Source organism: Cyprinus carpio, chromosome A12 (assembly GCF_018340385.1).
Source record: "Cyprinus carpio isolate SPL01 chromosome A12, ASM1834038v1, whole genome shotgun sequence".
Taxonomy (NCBI): Eukaryota; Metazoa; Chordata; class Actinopteri; order Cypriniformes; family Cyprinidae; genus Cyprinus; species Cyprinus carpio.
The window spans coordinates 3,872,249-3,890,307 of record NC_056583.1 but is presented as its reverse complement, the minus strand read 5'-3'; the positions used below and the strand labels follow the sequence as shown (position 1 = coordinate 3,890,307).

The following is an 18,059-nucleotide window of genomic DNA, read 5'->3' as shown; positions in this document are numbered from 1 at the left end:
GAAGCACAATCTGGCAACTTACAGTACACGCTCTGACCCAGGTCCTTTCTTAAGAGTGGATAGTAAGGGACGGTTGATTTGAAGGAGGGTTGATTTGAATGGAAGAAAAGGACAGAAGGTAGTGGTTTGAGAAATGAGAATAGGGTGGATCTGTACCCAAACACAGCATGTTCAACTTTGATACATTTGTGGTATAAAGTCAGCCCTGCAACTGGAAGAGTTACTGGGAGAGAAGTGTAGATAAATAATGTAGTACATCAAAGCCAAGCTGCTCAGATTCAGTCTCTTGAAAGATGAAAATGCTTGGGATGGAGTCTACAATGAGATTCTCCAGAGACACAGTATTAACAACCGATATGAGCACCTTCCTGCAGACAACAAAACTGCCTCAGCGTTGAGGACAAACAGAACTACAAACTCACTGCTTTCTGTCTAGGGAAACATGGGATTTGCAGTGCTGCTCTGTACGTAGGTCAACATGCATAAACAAACTCATGAGAACAATATGTTCCACTGAGAAACATTTCAGTCCAATGGAAGGTCTTTGGAAATCTTTTCATAACTTGATAAGATGTTTAAAGGTTCAAAATAAACCGAGCACTCACATGCTACAGTCGTTCTTTCATTCTTTTTTAAGTGATCTAAAGGTTGTCAAGAAAGGAAAAATAGTAGTAAACCATGTACACTGTGTGAGTTATGATGAATAGAATTTCATAGCAATCCAGCCATAACCTTCATAAAAAACATATCAAGACTCATTTGAGTACCTCATACTGTAAGGGAGAGACTTTTTGTCAGATATTATTTAGTTAAGCTAAAGTGGGGGGGTTAAAAATTAGTTATTTTTCTCTGTCCGACGCTTTTGGATTTAGGATTTTGTGTGTTCTTGTGGTGACCAAAATAACAGCCAAATAGAGTTGCTATGAAGTCTTTATCCTGAGGTTTAATTTTACAGTTTAGGTGATTTACTCAAATAAACCTTTAAACTTAAATGTGTCCATGAGCAACAATGGCAGATGTCAAATAACACACATCTAGTGGTTCCTCCACCAGTCAAGCAACTCCCATTGAGATTGATGTGAATGCTAGGTATTATATATCTCCTTGTTTAACACTGGTAAGTGCAAAGAAATAACCCAAACCTCTATGCAGAGAGCCTATTAATGGTATTAAAACAAACTAAAAAAAACCTTAGCATATATGGATTAGACTAAACACATCATATATTTGCAAACAGGCTCCAAAATCAACTCACTGGCTTCTGCTCTTGTCTTTGAAAGAATTTTTGAGGCAAACTGTAATCTCTTGTGCCTTCTCCTCAGGCTCCTCGGCCTCCAGGCTTCGGTTGCAGCTGCGAATCGTTTGCAGAATATTACTGACGGTCGCCTCCTTGTCTGAGCTGTGGAGCCCATCGCTCCCAACCCTCTGCAGGAAGTGCTGCTGGCCATTGTAGTCAGTGACAAACTGTGTAAGGTAAAGAGCACTTCACCACAGAGATTCCACATAAAAGGAAATAACCACAATTATGTACAATACGAGAAGATTTGTGGGCTTTAAAAGCTTTCATAGGTGATTTAATAGTCACCAAAGTGACAAAATGTCTTTTTCCTGGTTGAATCACTCTAATGTGTTTCTTGTGAAGCCAGGAAGCAATTCAGCAAGCATATTAAATGTTTGATGAAAAGGTAATTGCTCCAGCTAGCCAAAATGGTCTCAATATTATTATTGTAACTGTAAAAGGCGATTAAATTCAACCGTGGTGATACAATTTCCTGTGTTAGTCATCATCACTCTTTGGAAGCACCTAATCCTCACCTCAACAGGATCTTCTTGAGAATCAAATGATGGATGGAGTCCAATAATGCTGGCCGCACCATCCAGAGCCTCACTAAGTTCCTTAAGGAACACGCCACAGAAGGGCACCACTTTGCATCCTGGGATGTTGAGAGCACGGTTGACCACTTTCTTGTACTCCGATGATGATTCATGCTGGGCCATGGCATCCTTCAGACCACGCATGGTCTCAATATCTGCCTGGTCCATGAACTGCCACATCTTCAGCACTTTGCGAGACCTGGGGAAGAATAAGTAGTGAGCAAGGTTGTAGGGACGTAATTCTGGGCGCCCTGTTTGTATATTGCTCAAGGCTTCTGAACATTTCTGTTTTAAAGTGTAATTTGAAAATTAATTCAGGGATGCAGTCTTGTGGATAGTGTACATGCTTTGAACTCCTAGATGATTATGTGCCACCAGAGTTAGAATATGGTTTAAGCAGGGTTTCCCATACATTGATTTATTTGTGGCGGCCCGCCACAATATCCACGTTGACCGCCACAAATAACCACCGCCCCCTGCCATCAGCTCCCACGTCTCACACACGCGAGCGCGACTTTAGCACTATACTTTGCAACTTTCAGACCCTTTTAGCAACTTTTTTCCATAAAAGGTACATACTGACAAACCTAGCGACTTTTTTGGATAAACATTAGCTATGGTTCTGTTCAACAGAAAAAATGTGAATGGCTTTTTTGGGCATTCAGTTGTATACAGTATGTGAAAGTTCAGAGAGTGGAACAGATCTGAGGTGCTGAATGCCAAAACCCGACGTCATGACGTCATAAATATGCTTATTAATGTGACGTCATCTGCCGCCACAAGTCTCACAAAATCCTGTGGGAAACACTGTTAAGTCATATAATAGTTTTGTATAATAGCCAGTAAACTGTATTTTTGTCTCTCTTTTCATACCAACACAAGTGGGAAAAAAGCTGACTCCACTGCAAACTCCAAGAGGTTGTTACATTTTCTGAGTGTAGAGTAAATGGCCTTGGAGGACTTATTAATTTTAATCTTTATGGTATAAAGCATAAAACCTTTGATGGATGACTAAAATCTTCAGCAAGAAAACAAAAAATCCCTTTGGAACTGGTAAAAGACACCAAGAGCTGGATGAGAATGCACTTTGTAGAAAAATTGTAGATAACTAGTCCAATAAGAAAGTTACTTGGGTTGCAGATTAGCAGTAATACTAGTAGTGCGAGTCATCCTTTCGCATGTTACAAATGTGCTGTTAAAAAAAACAAATCAATGAACCAAGAATGTTCCTTACTTTGTTAAGGATCACACAATACAAACAGAGAGGACCATTTATTCTCAAAGGATTATTTCTTTTCTAACCAAGCAATTCAAGGCTTCATGCCATACCTGAGACCTGCCAAGAATTCCATGACCGCATTGTAGTTGCCCATGTTCCAGGAGCACTTTGCCACATGGACGAGGTATGAGAAGACTTCTCTCTTCTCCTCCATGGACCCAGCTGTCAGGATAAGCCAGGTCACCCATGAGCTCACCTAAATACACAACACACACTTTAGTTTGAGGCCCAATCTTGAGAAAATACTGATCTCCATTCCTTCCTCCTTTACTCACTCTCTCACTTTATTGATGTATATTCACATATATTTGGAAGAAACACTGCAGACTGTGTAACATAAATCTCTAGCTTCAAAACATGATTTCATTTACATTTCAAGGAAAAATTAAGATTTGAGTGCACAAATGTAGATTTGCGTTCACTGGACCCCATAACACTAACACAGATAACAAGACAGTGATCCATATAACTGCTGGGTTACTGTACATTCCATGTTTTCTGAAATCATACAATGGGTTTGTGTAAGACACATTCAAAATTTAACACATTACTCACACTGGACAGGACACCTGGTTCAAAATGAGTGTTAAACTTTGGTGTAAACTTGGTATAACCTTTTGTAAAGGTTTGAACAACATGAGGGCAAGTAAATGATGAACTTTTGCTTTACAACAAAAACAACTACGAAAGAAATCCCATCTCCAGTGTTACTTTCTCATATGTCAGCTTAATATGCAGAGAATTAAGTCATATGTGGGTTGTTTAACTTTATAAAAAAAGTGTAATAATGTGTGGTGCTATCAAAGCATTGCTCTATTTGAACATCCTGATCAATTGCATCCTAGCAATTGCCTTGCAACATGCTAAAACCAAATCAAGTCACCTTTATTTATATAATGCTTTTAACAATACAGATTGTGTCAAAGCAACCGTAAAGCATTAATTAAGAAAATAGTGTGTCAATAATGCAAAAACCACTCAGCAACTGGACAGCAATGCAGTGTCAACCACCCAGGACATCCCAGTAACAGCATAGTAGTATTCTAAAGATAATTTGGAATACCTTAGCAATTGCATTGCAGCATGCTGAAGACAGTAAATGCATAGCAACAAACTGGCAGCCACCCAGGACATCCTATAAACTGCATACCACTCAAAACACTGCACACCCCAAAAAAATATTATTATTACAGGTGTTTTACATTTTGAATTTTGCACTGCATTTACTGGAAATTTATGGGTAATATCCTAACAGAAAATTACCAGAACAATTTCCGTTTTTTTTTTTTTTTTCATCAGTGTAGAAACTGCATAGCAACGCCATGGCAACCACCCAGAACACCCTGGGTCTTGTGGTGCCAAGCCTTTGTACGGTCAATCACCACTCACCACATTTTCTTTAAACACCAAGTCACAGAATCCAACCATCTCTAATCCTGAGCGCTCATAACAGCAATCAGTTTGAGCACAAATATTTATGCGATGGCGTGGTGTAGCTAAAAACACCTCACAGAAAGTCAGTCAGTTACATAAACCGTTCCGCTGGGGCCCGGATGGTCAGGGACGTTTAATACGAGAGGACCGGTAAACTGGAGCTCATGCCATTTTGCCAGGATTCCGCTGGACAGACTGCTGCCCTTGAGTTACTGCACAGGCCGGCCAGCTAGCAGTGAACAGACAGCAGATTTGACACATTAAAAACTTATGTAAGAGTTGCCAGAAACACTGCACCCTGGAAGGGGCTTCAAAGGCGGCCGCTGGTCAAGTGTCCAAATAAGACCACAAACAACTGACCGCAACAAAGACAACAGACCACAAACTCTAGGTTGTGCATGGACACCCAGTGGCAACACTTCAGGGATGTATTATGTGGGTTACAGCACAACCAAAATAACACATCATATTGCTGGGGCAGGAATGAGTCCACAGGAAGCATTAGGGTAAAAGAGCAAACCAAATTCACTAAAGGAGGAATCCGTGACTTGTTCGCAAAGGACACTACGGTTAACGGTGGGGGGGGGTGATGCACAGTCCTGTTATGTGATCCATTCACTTTATACAATTACAGTATTACATCGCATCGAGGCTTATAATCTGAACTTCTAATCAACTATGCAATGGAAAGTTAAGCATGAACTTTCAAGGAACTGCATTCAACAATTAAAGATGACTCCTTAGAGCATTACTCTACTTGACAAGATTTAAGATTGATTTCAAAGACTGTCAAAATATGAAAGCCTTGTGGAGGTCACCTTCCTGAGTTATGAGTCTTACATAACTAGCACTGACTGTAAAGACTGTAAGCATCTGCAAATCTTTTTTCCCAAGTTATTTGCAATCATAACCTGTCTAGATACCTACTATTACATAAAACATTACCAGCTTTGATGATTCAGTATTTGAAGTTTTCATGTTTAAAGTCTCACATCTGTTTGAATAAGTAGGTACACAAAAGATCCAACTAAAACAGACACTTGTGATTGCAACCAACAAACCAACCATGACAGATGTCCTTCAGTGTCCAACTCAATTTTTCTTCCAAAGCCAAAACCACTCTACTGCCCTTACAATCCCTTTGGAATGAATCTGCACCATTAATGAATGCTCACCTCATTGAACCTTGTGACGAGGTCTTCTACTGTGTTGTGGTGGTCATTCTGAGTGGGCATGATGGGGGCGGACAAGGAGGCTTTCAGGTGTGGGTGGCGTTTGTGGCAATCTGGGCTTCCCAGGTCTCGGGTGAGAAAGCTGAGGTAGTCGAGGGGAAATACGCGGCGGTACAGCTGCTGCTCCTGTTCTGTCAGGATGGTGGCGATTTCCTCAGGGAACTGGATGAGGTGCCGCAAATCAGCTAGTTCCTTACTGATGCCCGTCACAGCTGATGGGAGGATGCTGGAGTTGGCCATGGAGCTGCACAGCTGCCGTTCTGAGAAAGACAAAGACAGTGGAGTATACTGAATTGCATATGTATGGAGAGGTAGCCGTTAATTCCCTTCTCTAATTTTAATGTCCTTCTCCGACCACACTATATCCCAATTTTCTGCTATTTTCTTAACATGATGACAGACAACTGGATTTTGCTGCTTTGCAGTTAAAATGTCATTTGCCCAGTGGGATTTGCCATTCTAAAAACACACCCCAGTCCATTCCAAAATCTATATCAATATCTTCCTCCACATTTTATGGCATTATAGAAGCTGCCTGGCACAAAGCTGGTTCCGAACGGTGGTAGGAAAAATGATGCCATCTAAGAGGTATCTTATTAAGATTTTTGGCTATATTGTAAGGTAGCTTCACATGCATCCTTCATGGAGAATTTCAGAATGCATTGCAACAACCTCTGTGAAAAAAATTAATGGTGGTGGATGACAAGGGAGAAACACTGATAATCAACCAAATTTAGTTGAAATCTTAGGGATGCACGATAAATATTGGCACAAAATTTAATGCGCATCTCGTCAGTAAAGCCGGTTATGTAATCAGCTGTAAATATCTCTACATGTGCGTGCTTTCATGTGGAGGAGCATTTACTACACAGAGCCATTGTTCACTGACAAGCTGAGCAAAACATGCACAAAATATGATCGTGGTTTTGCACAGTTTGTCAGTGAACAATGGCTCTGTGTAGTAAATGCTGCACCATGTGAAAGCACGCAAGTGTAGAGATTTACACTGATTACAGAACCGGCTTTACTGACAAAATGCACATTAAATATCGTGCCGATATTTATCGTGCATCCCTATGAAATTTTATTTAAAATATAATTTAAACAGAACGCACTCATATTTCCCTATGAAGATGGCAGTCACATATGAGGGTCCACTCCAGTTAGGACACAGAAGGTAGTTGCCTATATAGACAGCATCAGAGCCATTATATAGGCCATTTATTACATGCCCATAAAATACTATTTACAAATTCAGTCAACCATTTTCACATCGACATATGAATCAATATTCTTTATTACCTCATGATAAACATAGACATAGATAAACCAATTGTAATACAATAAAGCACAGTATTTACATGGTAATTAAAGAGAAGTAGAGAGTACCGTAAAAGACCAAACAAATAGCTTTGATAATGTATACTGTGTCACACTGCGGTCTCATCAGCGCAGTCTAGTAAAAGTGAAATACGCCATGCAGGACAGAATTGTTAAAATTCCCAAAAGCCCATATACTGTGACACTGATGGATCATTTCTTCAACATCACCGTGGAAAGTATTTTTTCATTAAGTCTCGGTACATTTACATATCTCCACTGTTTCCTCCACTCTCGCCTGAGATTGCGATCAGAAAACGGTTAGGCTGGTATGGTGCTCAAGGGCAGGTCAAGCAAAAATAATATAAATACTGTGAATCATGCTTGTCTGGATAGCATCAGCTGTCAAAAGCAGTGTTTGCAGACTCTTTCAGCTCAACACGCCGCCATGGCGACCGCCGGAACAGGAGGAGCAGAGTGAGAGTGCCGTTTGATTTGTGTATTCAGTCTAGTCTTCTGATAGAACATGAGGGTGTGTTTCTTCTTAGTACACACTAAAACTAAGTATGCTATCAAAACCTCAGTTTGACATTTTAATGTTAGCATTTCGCTAAGTTAATGACACAATACTTCAATAAAAGGAAAATGCACAAATAATATATTAAATATATAAAATATTATGAATAAGAAAGAAGTATCAAGACTGTATGCCATCTAGGTGAGCAGCTAAATTGCATATGAACAAATTCTTTGCAGTATAGCTTGGAAATGCAGTTACATTTAGAAGATTACAAGGAATTAAACTTAAAAAATATCAAAACTTTGATAAATTTCAATACACCTGAGCTGTTCTCTCTTTGTATTGCTTCAAACTAAACCAATGGGCTATGAAACTTCTGAGGTGAGTTTTGAGCACATCATCTCTGCAATATGCGGTCTCATATCCATTTGCATTTCATTAGCCATCACATGTGTTCTTTTCTCTTTGCACGTGGCATCTTTTGAATAAAAATGGAGGGAAATGAATACACTGCATTAGGCTGTGAATGAGCTGCCCTGATCTTTATGCATGGGCCACTCATGATGCAGGTCTAAAGCAGACAGGAAGCAGTGCTCGTATTGTGAACGATGGCTGACAGCCTGCTTTTGGGACACACAGAGCAGCTGAGGTGCACCTCCTGCACATGTGTATGCTAGAGGAGCACAACAACTTGGAAAAAAATAATTGTGTTTCCACTAACAACTGTTGCAATAAACCAACAGTGAAAAGTGTGGATTAAATCATTGCTTTTGGGTGCAATCCCATTTTTTTCATAATCAAGCAACCTTAGTATACGTTTATGTTCACACTCTGTAATGTGCTTTAACAGGGATAGCAGATATCTAAGGATTTATTTAGACATCATGCTGAAACAACATATCAGCCGGCCTAAAATCAGTCAAGAGCTTTAGGAGAAAAGAGCCTTTGTCTTGGACAGAAATAGTCTGGCTTATGCATGTTTATTTACAACCAGTGAGTTTGACTTACACTACCATCCCTAGTATCCCATCTCCTATGGAGAATAAATCATTAATAGAACTAGCTTCAGCAAAACAATTAACGTGTAACTGCCTAGGTGGACAAAAGACCTATATAAACCATAAAAACATTACACTGATGGTCTTGAACATGAAGGGGAGACTGAGGGCAACTGTAACACAAAATGTCTTTAATCACAAAAAAGTGATGTCACTCACTTTAAGCACAGTAAATTTTCCTCTCTGGTGATTTAGTCTATTAATGGACATTATAATGTGAATGCTTCATGTACCAAACATTAGCAGACAGATTTGCAGTATTCAATGAGTTATGAAGGTAAATGCCCACATACTCTGCTACAACCTCCAGCAAAAAATATTTGAAATGAAGCTGCAAGAAAAAACTAGAAATAGACAGTCATTCAGAATAACCTTGAGCAGCATGTTTCATTTTGTGCAACAAAAGAATGAAAGCCTACAGAACATCACAACCTAGCAAAACAGAAATCGATTTCAAAATCACTTGTGGATGTACCAATAAACTACATACACATTTGAATTAATAAGTTACTTAGTTTAGTATTAAGCTTGATTTATTATTTCACTGTAGGTTCAAGGCTGTTTAAAAGGACCCAATCTACCTAACTTAGTGTATTAATGAAGAAAGGACTGGACTGCAAAGTATACAATAAAATAAAATATACAATTAAATCATGCTCCTATTCTTCCATTTTCTGTTTACACAGACTTTTTTACTCTCTTTTTACATAGAATTATTGTCTATATAAACACTGAATTTGTTCCATCCGTTAAAGGGACAATTACTAATTCCTGTTGTCATGCCAAACCTGTCCGACTTTTTGACTACAGCTGCCAGCTCTCAACGCAAACAAATTATGCAACCTGAATCAAACATTAAGGCATATTCGCTGTTCATAATTAAATACCTGGCATAAAATATTACTAAAAATCAACATCACAACAGTGTTTCTAGGGTTGTTGACTAGTGTTTTTCTAGTCTCATACACCAAAAACCTTGAGCTGCCAAGTACCGTACATGACTAACTCTCTATATAGCAAAAAACAAACCACAACACTTTAGTCCTTGACACCAAGCACTGGCCACCAGAACAGAAGCGTCACTTACTGAGCAGCCTGTAGTCCATCCTCTGTGAGTGAGAGTGTTTCATGGTTGTGGCTGTTGTGGCAGTCGTCTCGCTGACTCCCTGCTTCACGCTGCAGCGTCGAGAAGCGCTCAGCCACATTTAAACTCAGCCTGACTGCAGCTGCCAGCTCTCTACTACCACAAATCTGACTCGCTGCATATCTCACTCGTTCATACACACACACTGTTTGGCCACTCGTGCTCCCCTCCCTCTCTCTCTTGCTTTCTCTCTCTCAAACACACACACACACACACACACACACACACACACACACACACACACACACACACACACACACACACACTTACTCTCTCACTTACTCTCTCCATTGGCTGCTCCTTCCTGGCAGGTCAAGTTACTCATAGATGAAAGCAACACAGTGTTAAATGCAGGGCGAGGAAATCAAGCACCCAAACATGCTCTGATCACCAGTAAAGAGCTCGCCGGTTGACCTGGGTAAGAGTCTAAGGAGAACTTGATAGGCAAATAATGACTTTATAGCCTAAATTTGGGCATAAGACTTTGGGGATGTGCTTTAACATGCTCGTTTCCATCATTAACTTTCCCAGTACATCCTGAGAGAGACTGATCGAAGAAAAGAACTCATCAGCTTCATGGTACATATGCATGCAAACTCCATTAAGCACAGAGAAAGATACAGGAATTCCATTTATTTAGCCATTAACAACTGGAATCAATTGTATACCTTAAGACATCTCAAAGTTATTGTTGCTGAATATAGGAAAGACCTCTTACAACTTCAATAACTGTTGTGAATATCAACATAAAATAATCTGTCTTTATTTAAAAAAAAAAAAAAAAATTCACATCCTGCCAAATGTTGTCCAATGAAAAAATACATATTAAAGGCTATGAAAAAAAATAAAGTGAATGTAACCATGTAGGCTCTCCAATATATTATGTGTAAAAAATGGTTAAAATCACATTGCATTCTAACATTATAATCTAAAAAAAAAAAAAAAAAAAAAACAAGTTTAATTCACTAAACAAAAAATTAAAACAAATAAAAAAATGGGGCTGTGGCTAGAGAGTCGGACTTGTAACCCAAAGGTTGCGGGTTCTAAATCTCGGTACCAGCAGAGATTGTACAGTAGGTGAGGGGAGTGAATAACCAGAGCTCTCTTTCACCTTCAATATCGCGTCTGAGGTGAGACCCTTAAACAAGCCACCGAACCCCCAAATGCTCCCCGGGCGCTGCAGAAAAAAAAAATGGCTGCCCACTGCTCTGGGTGTGTGTTCACGGTGTGTGTGTTCACTACTCACTGCTGAGTGTGTGCACTTGGATGGGTTAAATGCAGAGCACAAATTCCAAGTATGAGACATGATACTTGACTACATGTCACTCATTCAGTAAAAACAAAAGCATGTTCATATTTACCGCAAACAATGCGCTGTTACTTTTATTGTTACTTTCAGCCCGTGTAGCACAGCAAAAAATAAACAATAAAATCTCGATAAAAATCTCTGCACTGCTGCAGACGCACCGTTCCTAAAAACTGCCAAACCGCAACCGTGTGTGCATTGTGAATGCTTTAATCCGTTAACATAAGCGCGGAAATATACGCACTACAAACGGAGTAATGTGAACCCGGCATTATGTGTGTGAGCTGCAAGTGTGCATGAGAGCACGGTCTCCAGGAAAGCGCGTGAGCGTTGAATGGTTTAAACACTGGCAATAATTAAAAAGAAAAAATCCAATTTATAAACTTTATTGATGATGTGACACTGCCTCAATAGTGGAAGTGACAATTCCTGTGTCAACTGTGCACGTGCAGCTCACTTATAGTGTAGACGCGATGTGTTTTGAAGCCATTTGCATTTTGAGAGAGAGTGTGCGGTGATTCATTCACACTGTTAAGTTTCATTTTATATAGAGGAAGGTTTGCAATTTCCTGCACATGCACTCATAACACAAAACACGTCATCAGCGTGCAGACAGAAATCTCAGTGCCATATAAACACACCATGACTGTCTAACACAAGTGGTAAAGGTGTCAGAGTTTGCATTTTCCCTGCGAGCGCAGAGCCGCCTCTCATTCAGCACATACGTGAGCGAGTGTGTTCTCCTGACCTGACCCAGCCGCCGCTATTCCTGTCCACCTCCATTCATCACCACTGAAACTCTGTTTGCATGCTGCTGTATTGTTTTTGAGTAACCCAATTCTAATAGTTATTTTATAATCCTCCTGAAATGAGGGTCTCGCTATACTCAAAATGTGTTCAGTGGAGAACTGTTTGCTCTTATGCAAAAAGCTTTTCTGAGTGAACCTGACCCCATGTGGATGAGGTTAATAAAAACTTTTGCTGCTGTAAGGATGGGAGATGAATCTTAGAGACAGATCTTTTGCAATGACTCTAAAGCACTAGACTTCAAATAGAACAAACTCAATGAGCACAAAGGCATTCCACTGCTGGAGCATCATTATGTTGGAAAAGGGGTGTATGCAGGGTCGCAATCACCACAGACATGTTCATATAGCTGACGATCAGTATGAATGATTCTTAAAGTCATACCTTCTGTTTCCCCAGTAGTGATTTTATTTTTAGAAATCAATTTTTTTTATGTGCTAGTAATATACATTTTCATGTAGACAACTGTTCTAAAATTTGGGGTCAGCAAGAAATGTTTACGAAACCAATACTTTTATTCAGCAAGCAAACATTAAATTAATCAAAAGTGGTAGTAAATACATTGATAAATGTAAATTTCAGAATTTAATGATAATTAAAGATATTATGATAAGATAATGATAAGAAATGCTTCTTGAGCAGCAACTCAGCATATTAGAATGATTTCTTAAGGATCATGTGACACTGAAGACTAGAGTAATAATGCTGAAAATTCAGCCTTGATCAAAGGGGGGGAAACGGTTCTTTAAACTGTAATAATATTTTACAATATTACTGTTTTTACTGCATTTTTATCAAATAAATGCAGACTTGGTGAGCATAAGAAGCTTTTTTAAAAAACACTGAAAAAATCTTAGCAACCCCAGACTATGGAAAAGCATATACATTTTTATTTTTTGTTAATTTTTCTTTTTTGTTAATTACCATTTTATCTTTGCAAAAGAAAATATGCAAGCAAGCTGTAAATTATACAGCTACAGTGTAAATAATGTAAAAGTCAATTTTTCTATTTTGACACAACCTAAAATCTATGTTAGCCAGTTAAATAATAATATCTTGGTGACAAATCAGCAGAATACATCACAGAAAACCAACTGGGTCATTCTGTGTCAACTCAACCAGAGGTCTTCTGCTCAAATATTTGATTTTGTCAATATTTTTTCTCAAAAAAGACAAACATGTTTGGTGATATAAGCCAAAATATTAAATCTCATGGATGTATATTTACTGAGTAATCCACTATTTTGTAGAGGAGGGTCAAAAGATACATAAAAGATACATTTATAGTTTCAATTTGTTCTTCAGACATTCCTCTTTAAAAGAAAATAAATATTATCTGTACGCAAAGTGACCCACATTTGGTTTTTGACCACAAAAAATGTGTGCAATTTAACAATTTACTCTTGACGCCATACTTAAACTCCAACATTGCTGGAATGGAACCACACAGAGCCTTGAAAATGAAGATGGCAAAAAGGAAAATTTGAGCCAATTAAGACATATTTAATACTTCTTGTGTTACAGGCATGCAAACTTTGGAGAAGAAAACATGAAAAGTGCTTTTTCAAATTTTTTTATGGTCACATAATGCAACAGAGATTGCTAAAATCATCATATTTTACTAACAGACCTACCAATCTCTGTGTAAAAATAACAACGATGATGCCATCTTTCTGAAGTCATTTTTACCCCCCTAATTTGGCTCACAATCTCAGGTGAAAATTGTCATTTTGACCACCTTCTACAAAACAGTGGATTACTCAGTAAATATACATCTGTGACATTTAATATCAATTCTTCCATAAACATAATGACCCAAAATTCTATAAAAAAAAACATTGACAAAATTAAAAATTAGAGCCGGGGAAGTTTCTGAAATTTGGTTGATTTGACACGGATTGACCCAATTGTGCAAAGCATAAACAATGGACGTCCAAGATCAATAAATGTAAAATTATCACCCTGAAAATGCAAGTGACTGTTCTGGCTGGCCTGAAATACCCCTGGTTGGCAGGCCATCCGTATTGTTCAGCCCTGATTCTAATTTGTTTCATTCATACCTGAATCATCAGATGTTTTTGAAGTTCCTCATGACTTTATGTTAAGCAGGATTTAAATATCTTTTTCATCATCAAGTTCAATCTTTACTAGCTGTTTGCATTTGAACGGTAAAAAAAAAAAAAAAAAAGGAAAATAGGACAACATTTAAAAGAGATTTAAGGTGCGCAATGCTGCCATCTGCTAAAGCCCAAAATGGTGTCCACTGAGAGTGCATTTTGGCCCAGATGCCTAAACTTCCCATAGCTTGCGGGAGAAAAATAATGCTCGTGTATTTAATTATGAGGCCGCGAATACCAGGGTCACTGACTCATGGTCCCACACAGACGTCATGTCACCTGGAATTAGTCCAGAGCGCTATGCATTCGAATCAGTGAGGATCGTTTAACACCGACATGTCTCACGAAGGGCTTGAAGGTTACACACCAAATGGATGAGCGCCAGGTGATAAGCTAATGCGTCCAAAATTAAATTAAAGGGAGAGCACTGTCTGACTTTTTGCAAATCAAGGCAGGCTTTTGAATTGCTCTCCTTGAATCGTTTGGCGAGCCAGTGAGAGAGCCAAGGGTCGAGGAAGTCAGAGACTGACACCCTTCTCCCACGCGTCGGTCACGTTACACAGTCCTCGATGGAGCAGAGAGATGATTTTCATAAGTTCATAACCTGCTTCTGCGGCGCCTGTAAGAGGCCTCCTCATAAATCATCTTTCAGCCAGCAGAACTGCTATGTTCTCTTCAGAATGAAAGAAAACAAACAAAACAATAAAGCAAAGTCTTTATTGTGCACAAAAGAAGATTGTGTTAAGAAAAGAAGCCAAGTATTCTCATGCAGAAAATATTATCTCACTATTTTTGTATTATCTATTACTTTATTCTGTAATTGTGGTGCTTGTGACAAGTTTGCAATAAAGACTAGCTTCTGAAATTATTGTGGAAAATCATTCCAGAATGTTTAGAAGTATTAATGTCACAACGCATTACTTAGAACGCAGAACGCTTCTTTATAAAGATGAAGTAGCATCTGAATGATAAGAAAATAAATGCTCTAAATAATCCATTATCTTTTTTTATCTGTTCAGTCTGAATAGAAAGTATTGTTCCATGTTTGCTGTGGTTGTGTAGCATGCACCACTTAGTGTCAGCCTCAGACAGACGCCACAATGAAAATGAAAATGTCAGGTTAGTGCCTTAAAAATTCTGAAAGGTTCTGATGTTTTTCATATGCAAATATCCTTGAACAACTGTACTATAACTCTACTAACAATATTCCTTGTAGCTATAGTACATCCATAAAATAACCTGTACTTCCACATTGGGAAGGATACTAATTCTGTGTCAAGACAAATTTTATGCTAATTTATGTGTTTGTGTCTCTATGATTTTCTCACTAAGCTGCCTCTTTGTTGCACGTGAATGTATTACTGTAAGAATTCAATTATCATTATTTAAAAAATAATAAAAAAATGATAATTTTATATATATATATATATATATATATATATATATATATATATATATATATATATATATATATATATATATATATATATATATATATATATATATATATATATATATATATATATATATATATATATATATATATATATATATATATATATATATATATATATATATATATATATATATATATATAATACATAATATATATACATATATATGTATATATATATATATACATATATATATATATACACACACACACACACATACATACATACATATATACATATATATATATCGATAAATGATACAAGGAAATATATATATATATATATATATATATATATATCCAATATAAATATAAATTTATACAGCATTTCCTTGGTTACCACTGTAAATGCTGCTTTAATATTCATTATGCAGAGATAAATACCATCTAACCTTTTCTGAAGAATGCCATTTACAGACTTCATAATATTTCCACAATAATGAGATTCTGACATTTTGGAAAACAATTGTTCAAGCAAGTACAGAACACACGAGAGAGAGAGAAACCGCTGGTTGCATATCGAGCTATCAAAAGACAAAACCTTTGTTAAAACAGATTGAATTTCCGCATTTTTATATTCCTGCTGACAGTCAGACCAACAGAGTGATGGTGGCCGAATCAAAAATGTGTTGAAAAATGGGTGTTGAAGTTTTTGTAGCACAGAAAAAAAAAAAAAACATTGTTTTTAACAGCATAGACAGCCAAGTTTTATCAAAAGCCGATCTTGTCAGTTGTGAATTTCCCCTTTAACTGTAAAAACATCAGCATGAAGCATCAACAGAACTGAAATTGGTGGGGTTTTTTTACCTTTCAGCATCGCTCGACCTGTGGAGCCAACAGTGAAGCTGGGCAGAGAACTTCGGGCCCCAAGACCAGCTGTGGCTTCCAGCAGGGCCCCGCTCAGATGAGCTGCAATGCTGGTTCTAGGAAGACAGGCCCTGAATCTAATTTGCAACAGGGAGACTTGCAGCCATGACACAGTCTGGGCAAGCAGCTTTCTGGACGGGTGCAGGAGACAGACCTCAGGACTCAGGCTAGGATCAACATGGTCAACCTGTAGAAATGAGAGATAATGGCAATGCAAGTTTGTTGATGTTTTTGTATTGTTAAACAGAGAACATGTTGCCTGAGGTTGTCAAACCCAGGGGTATCTCAACTTTTTTCACAAGACAACATATGAATGCTCTCCTATTAGAGATGCCACAGTGGGGAAATGTTCCCACCGATAAATAAACTTGTAACAACATCAATATTACCGATTACACTGCACATTTTACAAGATATTTGTCAGGGTCTGCATTTTTTATTTTCTATCATCTTTAACATTAGATCTTTACACTGGAAAAAAAAAAATGCTTGAAAATAGTAAATTCATTATTATTCAATAAAATACCACAATTACAAATTCACTCATATCAAACCTAGAACTTTTTAGGAGCAAAAGCATATCTTTTAGGTATAAGTCAAGAATTCCCCTTCAAATTCCAAGGAGCCCAAATTCTTCAAATACTATTAAACTGTGCTCTCAAATGTATATTTCTATGTTGGATAATAGACCAAATTCCCTCAATTACTCAGTGGATAAATACAGCTAATGTTCTTATTCCCTATGAAGCCTTTTCTACTGCATGGAAAATGTAAAACATGCACAAAATATGATGTTGGTTTTGCACAGCTTGTCAGTGAACAATGGCTCTGTGTAGTAAATGCTGCTCCACGTGAAAGCACGCACGTGTAGAGATTTACCGCTGATTACAGAACTGGCTTTACTGACGAGATGCGCATTAATATTTATCGTGCATCCCTACTTTTTAGATCTTAATACACTTTTACATCTCAATTTTTTGTGATTTACTTAAATATTTGTTTTAAGATTTTATTTTTAAAGCATTTAATTTAAGACTATGTTGATATAACTAAGTTTAAATAATTTAGGACATATTGGGGCCTCTGAAGTTTGCGGAAGCCATCTGATTGAGAACCACTGGTCTAACTAAATAAGCCCAACTAGTGGTAGAACTAATCAACTGGCTGACTAGTCGATGCAACCCCTAATAGACATGGAGGTCGCCATCTATGCTTCTTTAATAATCTCTGACTTGGTGCCTGCAGTGATTTAATCGCTGTCAATGTGAACAACCAACAGCCGGTTCCTTAATAATAATAACAAAGATATAAGAGTTAAAAAAAGACCTCTCTTCTGAACTAGTAACTGCTGAACTGCTGAATGATCAGCCCAATAAGAGCAGAAATGGAGAACAACAATCCCAGGTCTTGCCATCAAACTTATCCTTATTGAGAAAGAGCACCGATTTGGTGGTTTTACTCCTATCTTTGACGTAATGCACATCTTCTCACTTTGCAGTGAGCAGCCATTATTTCACCATTAGTGATCCCAGACAGCATTTCTGCCAGCTGCTTCCAGGAAAGTCATTACAGCTGTTGTCTGTGCCCTTCCTCTGAAACAATTGACCCAGCTTCTTTGCCACCTCTCTCCCAAACGGCGCTGTCTCT

At 38.0% G+C, this 18,059-nt stretch overlaps 1 protein-coding gene across 5 annotated transcripts in view; it reads right to left on the bottom strand.

Moving 5' to 3' along the window:
• Positions 1 to 18,059, bottom strand: part of LOC109065353 (1-phosphatidylinositol 4,5-bisphosphate phosphodiesterase epsilon-1-like) — a 77,719-nt gene that overhangs the window by 24,321 nt on the left and 35,339 nt on the right. For 4 of the 5 annotated variants that reach the window (XM_042767187.1, XM_042767188.1, XM_042767189.1 and 1 more), the window contains 5 exons: positions 16,353 to 16,599; positions 5,764 to 6,080; positions 3,205 to 3,350; positions 1,816 to 2,074; positions 1,256 to 1,464 (listed from right to left, as the gene is read on the bottom strand). In XM_042767187.1, the coding sequence (XP_042623121.1) occupies positions 1,256 to 1,464; positions 1,816 to 2,074; positions 3,205 to 3,350; positions 5,764 to 6,080; positions 16,353 to 16,599 (1,178 nt within the window). Of the gene's footprint in view, positions 1 to 1,255; positions 1,465 to 1,815; positions 2,075 to 3,204; positions 3,351 to 5,763; positions 6,081 to 9,805; positions 10,007 to 16,352; positions 16,600 to 18,059 lie in introns of those variants that run through there. The other variant, XM_042767190.1, reaches the window with a different exon arrangement.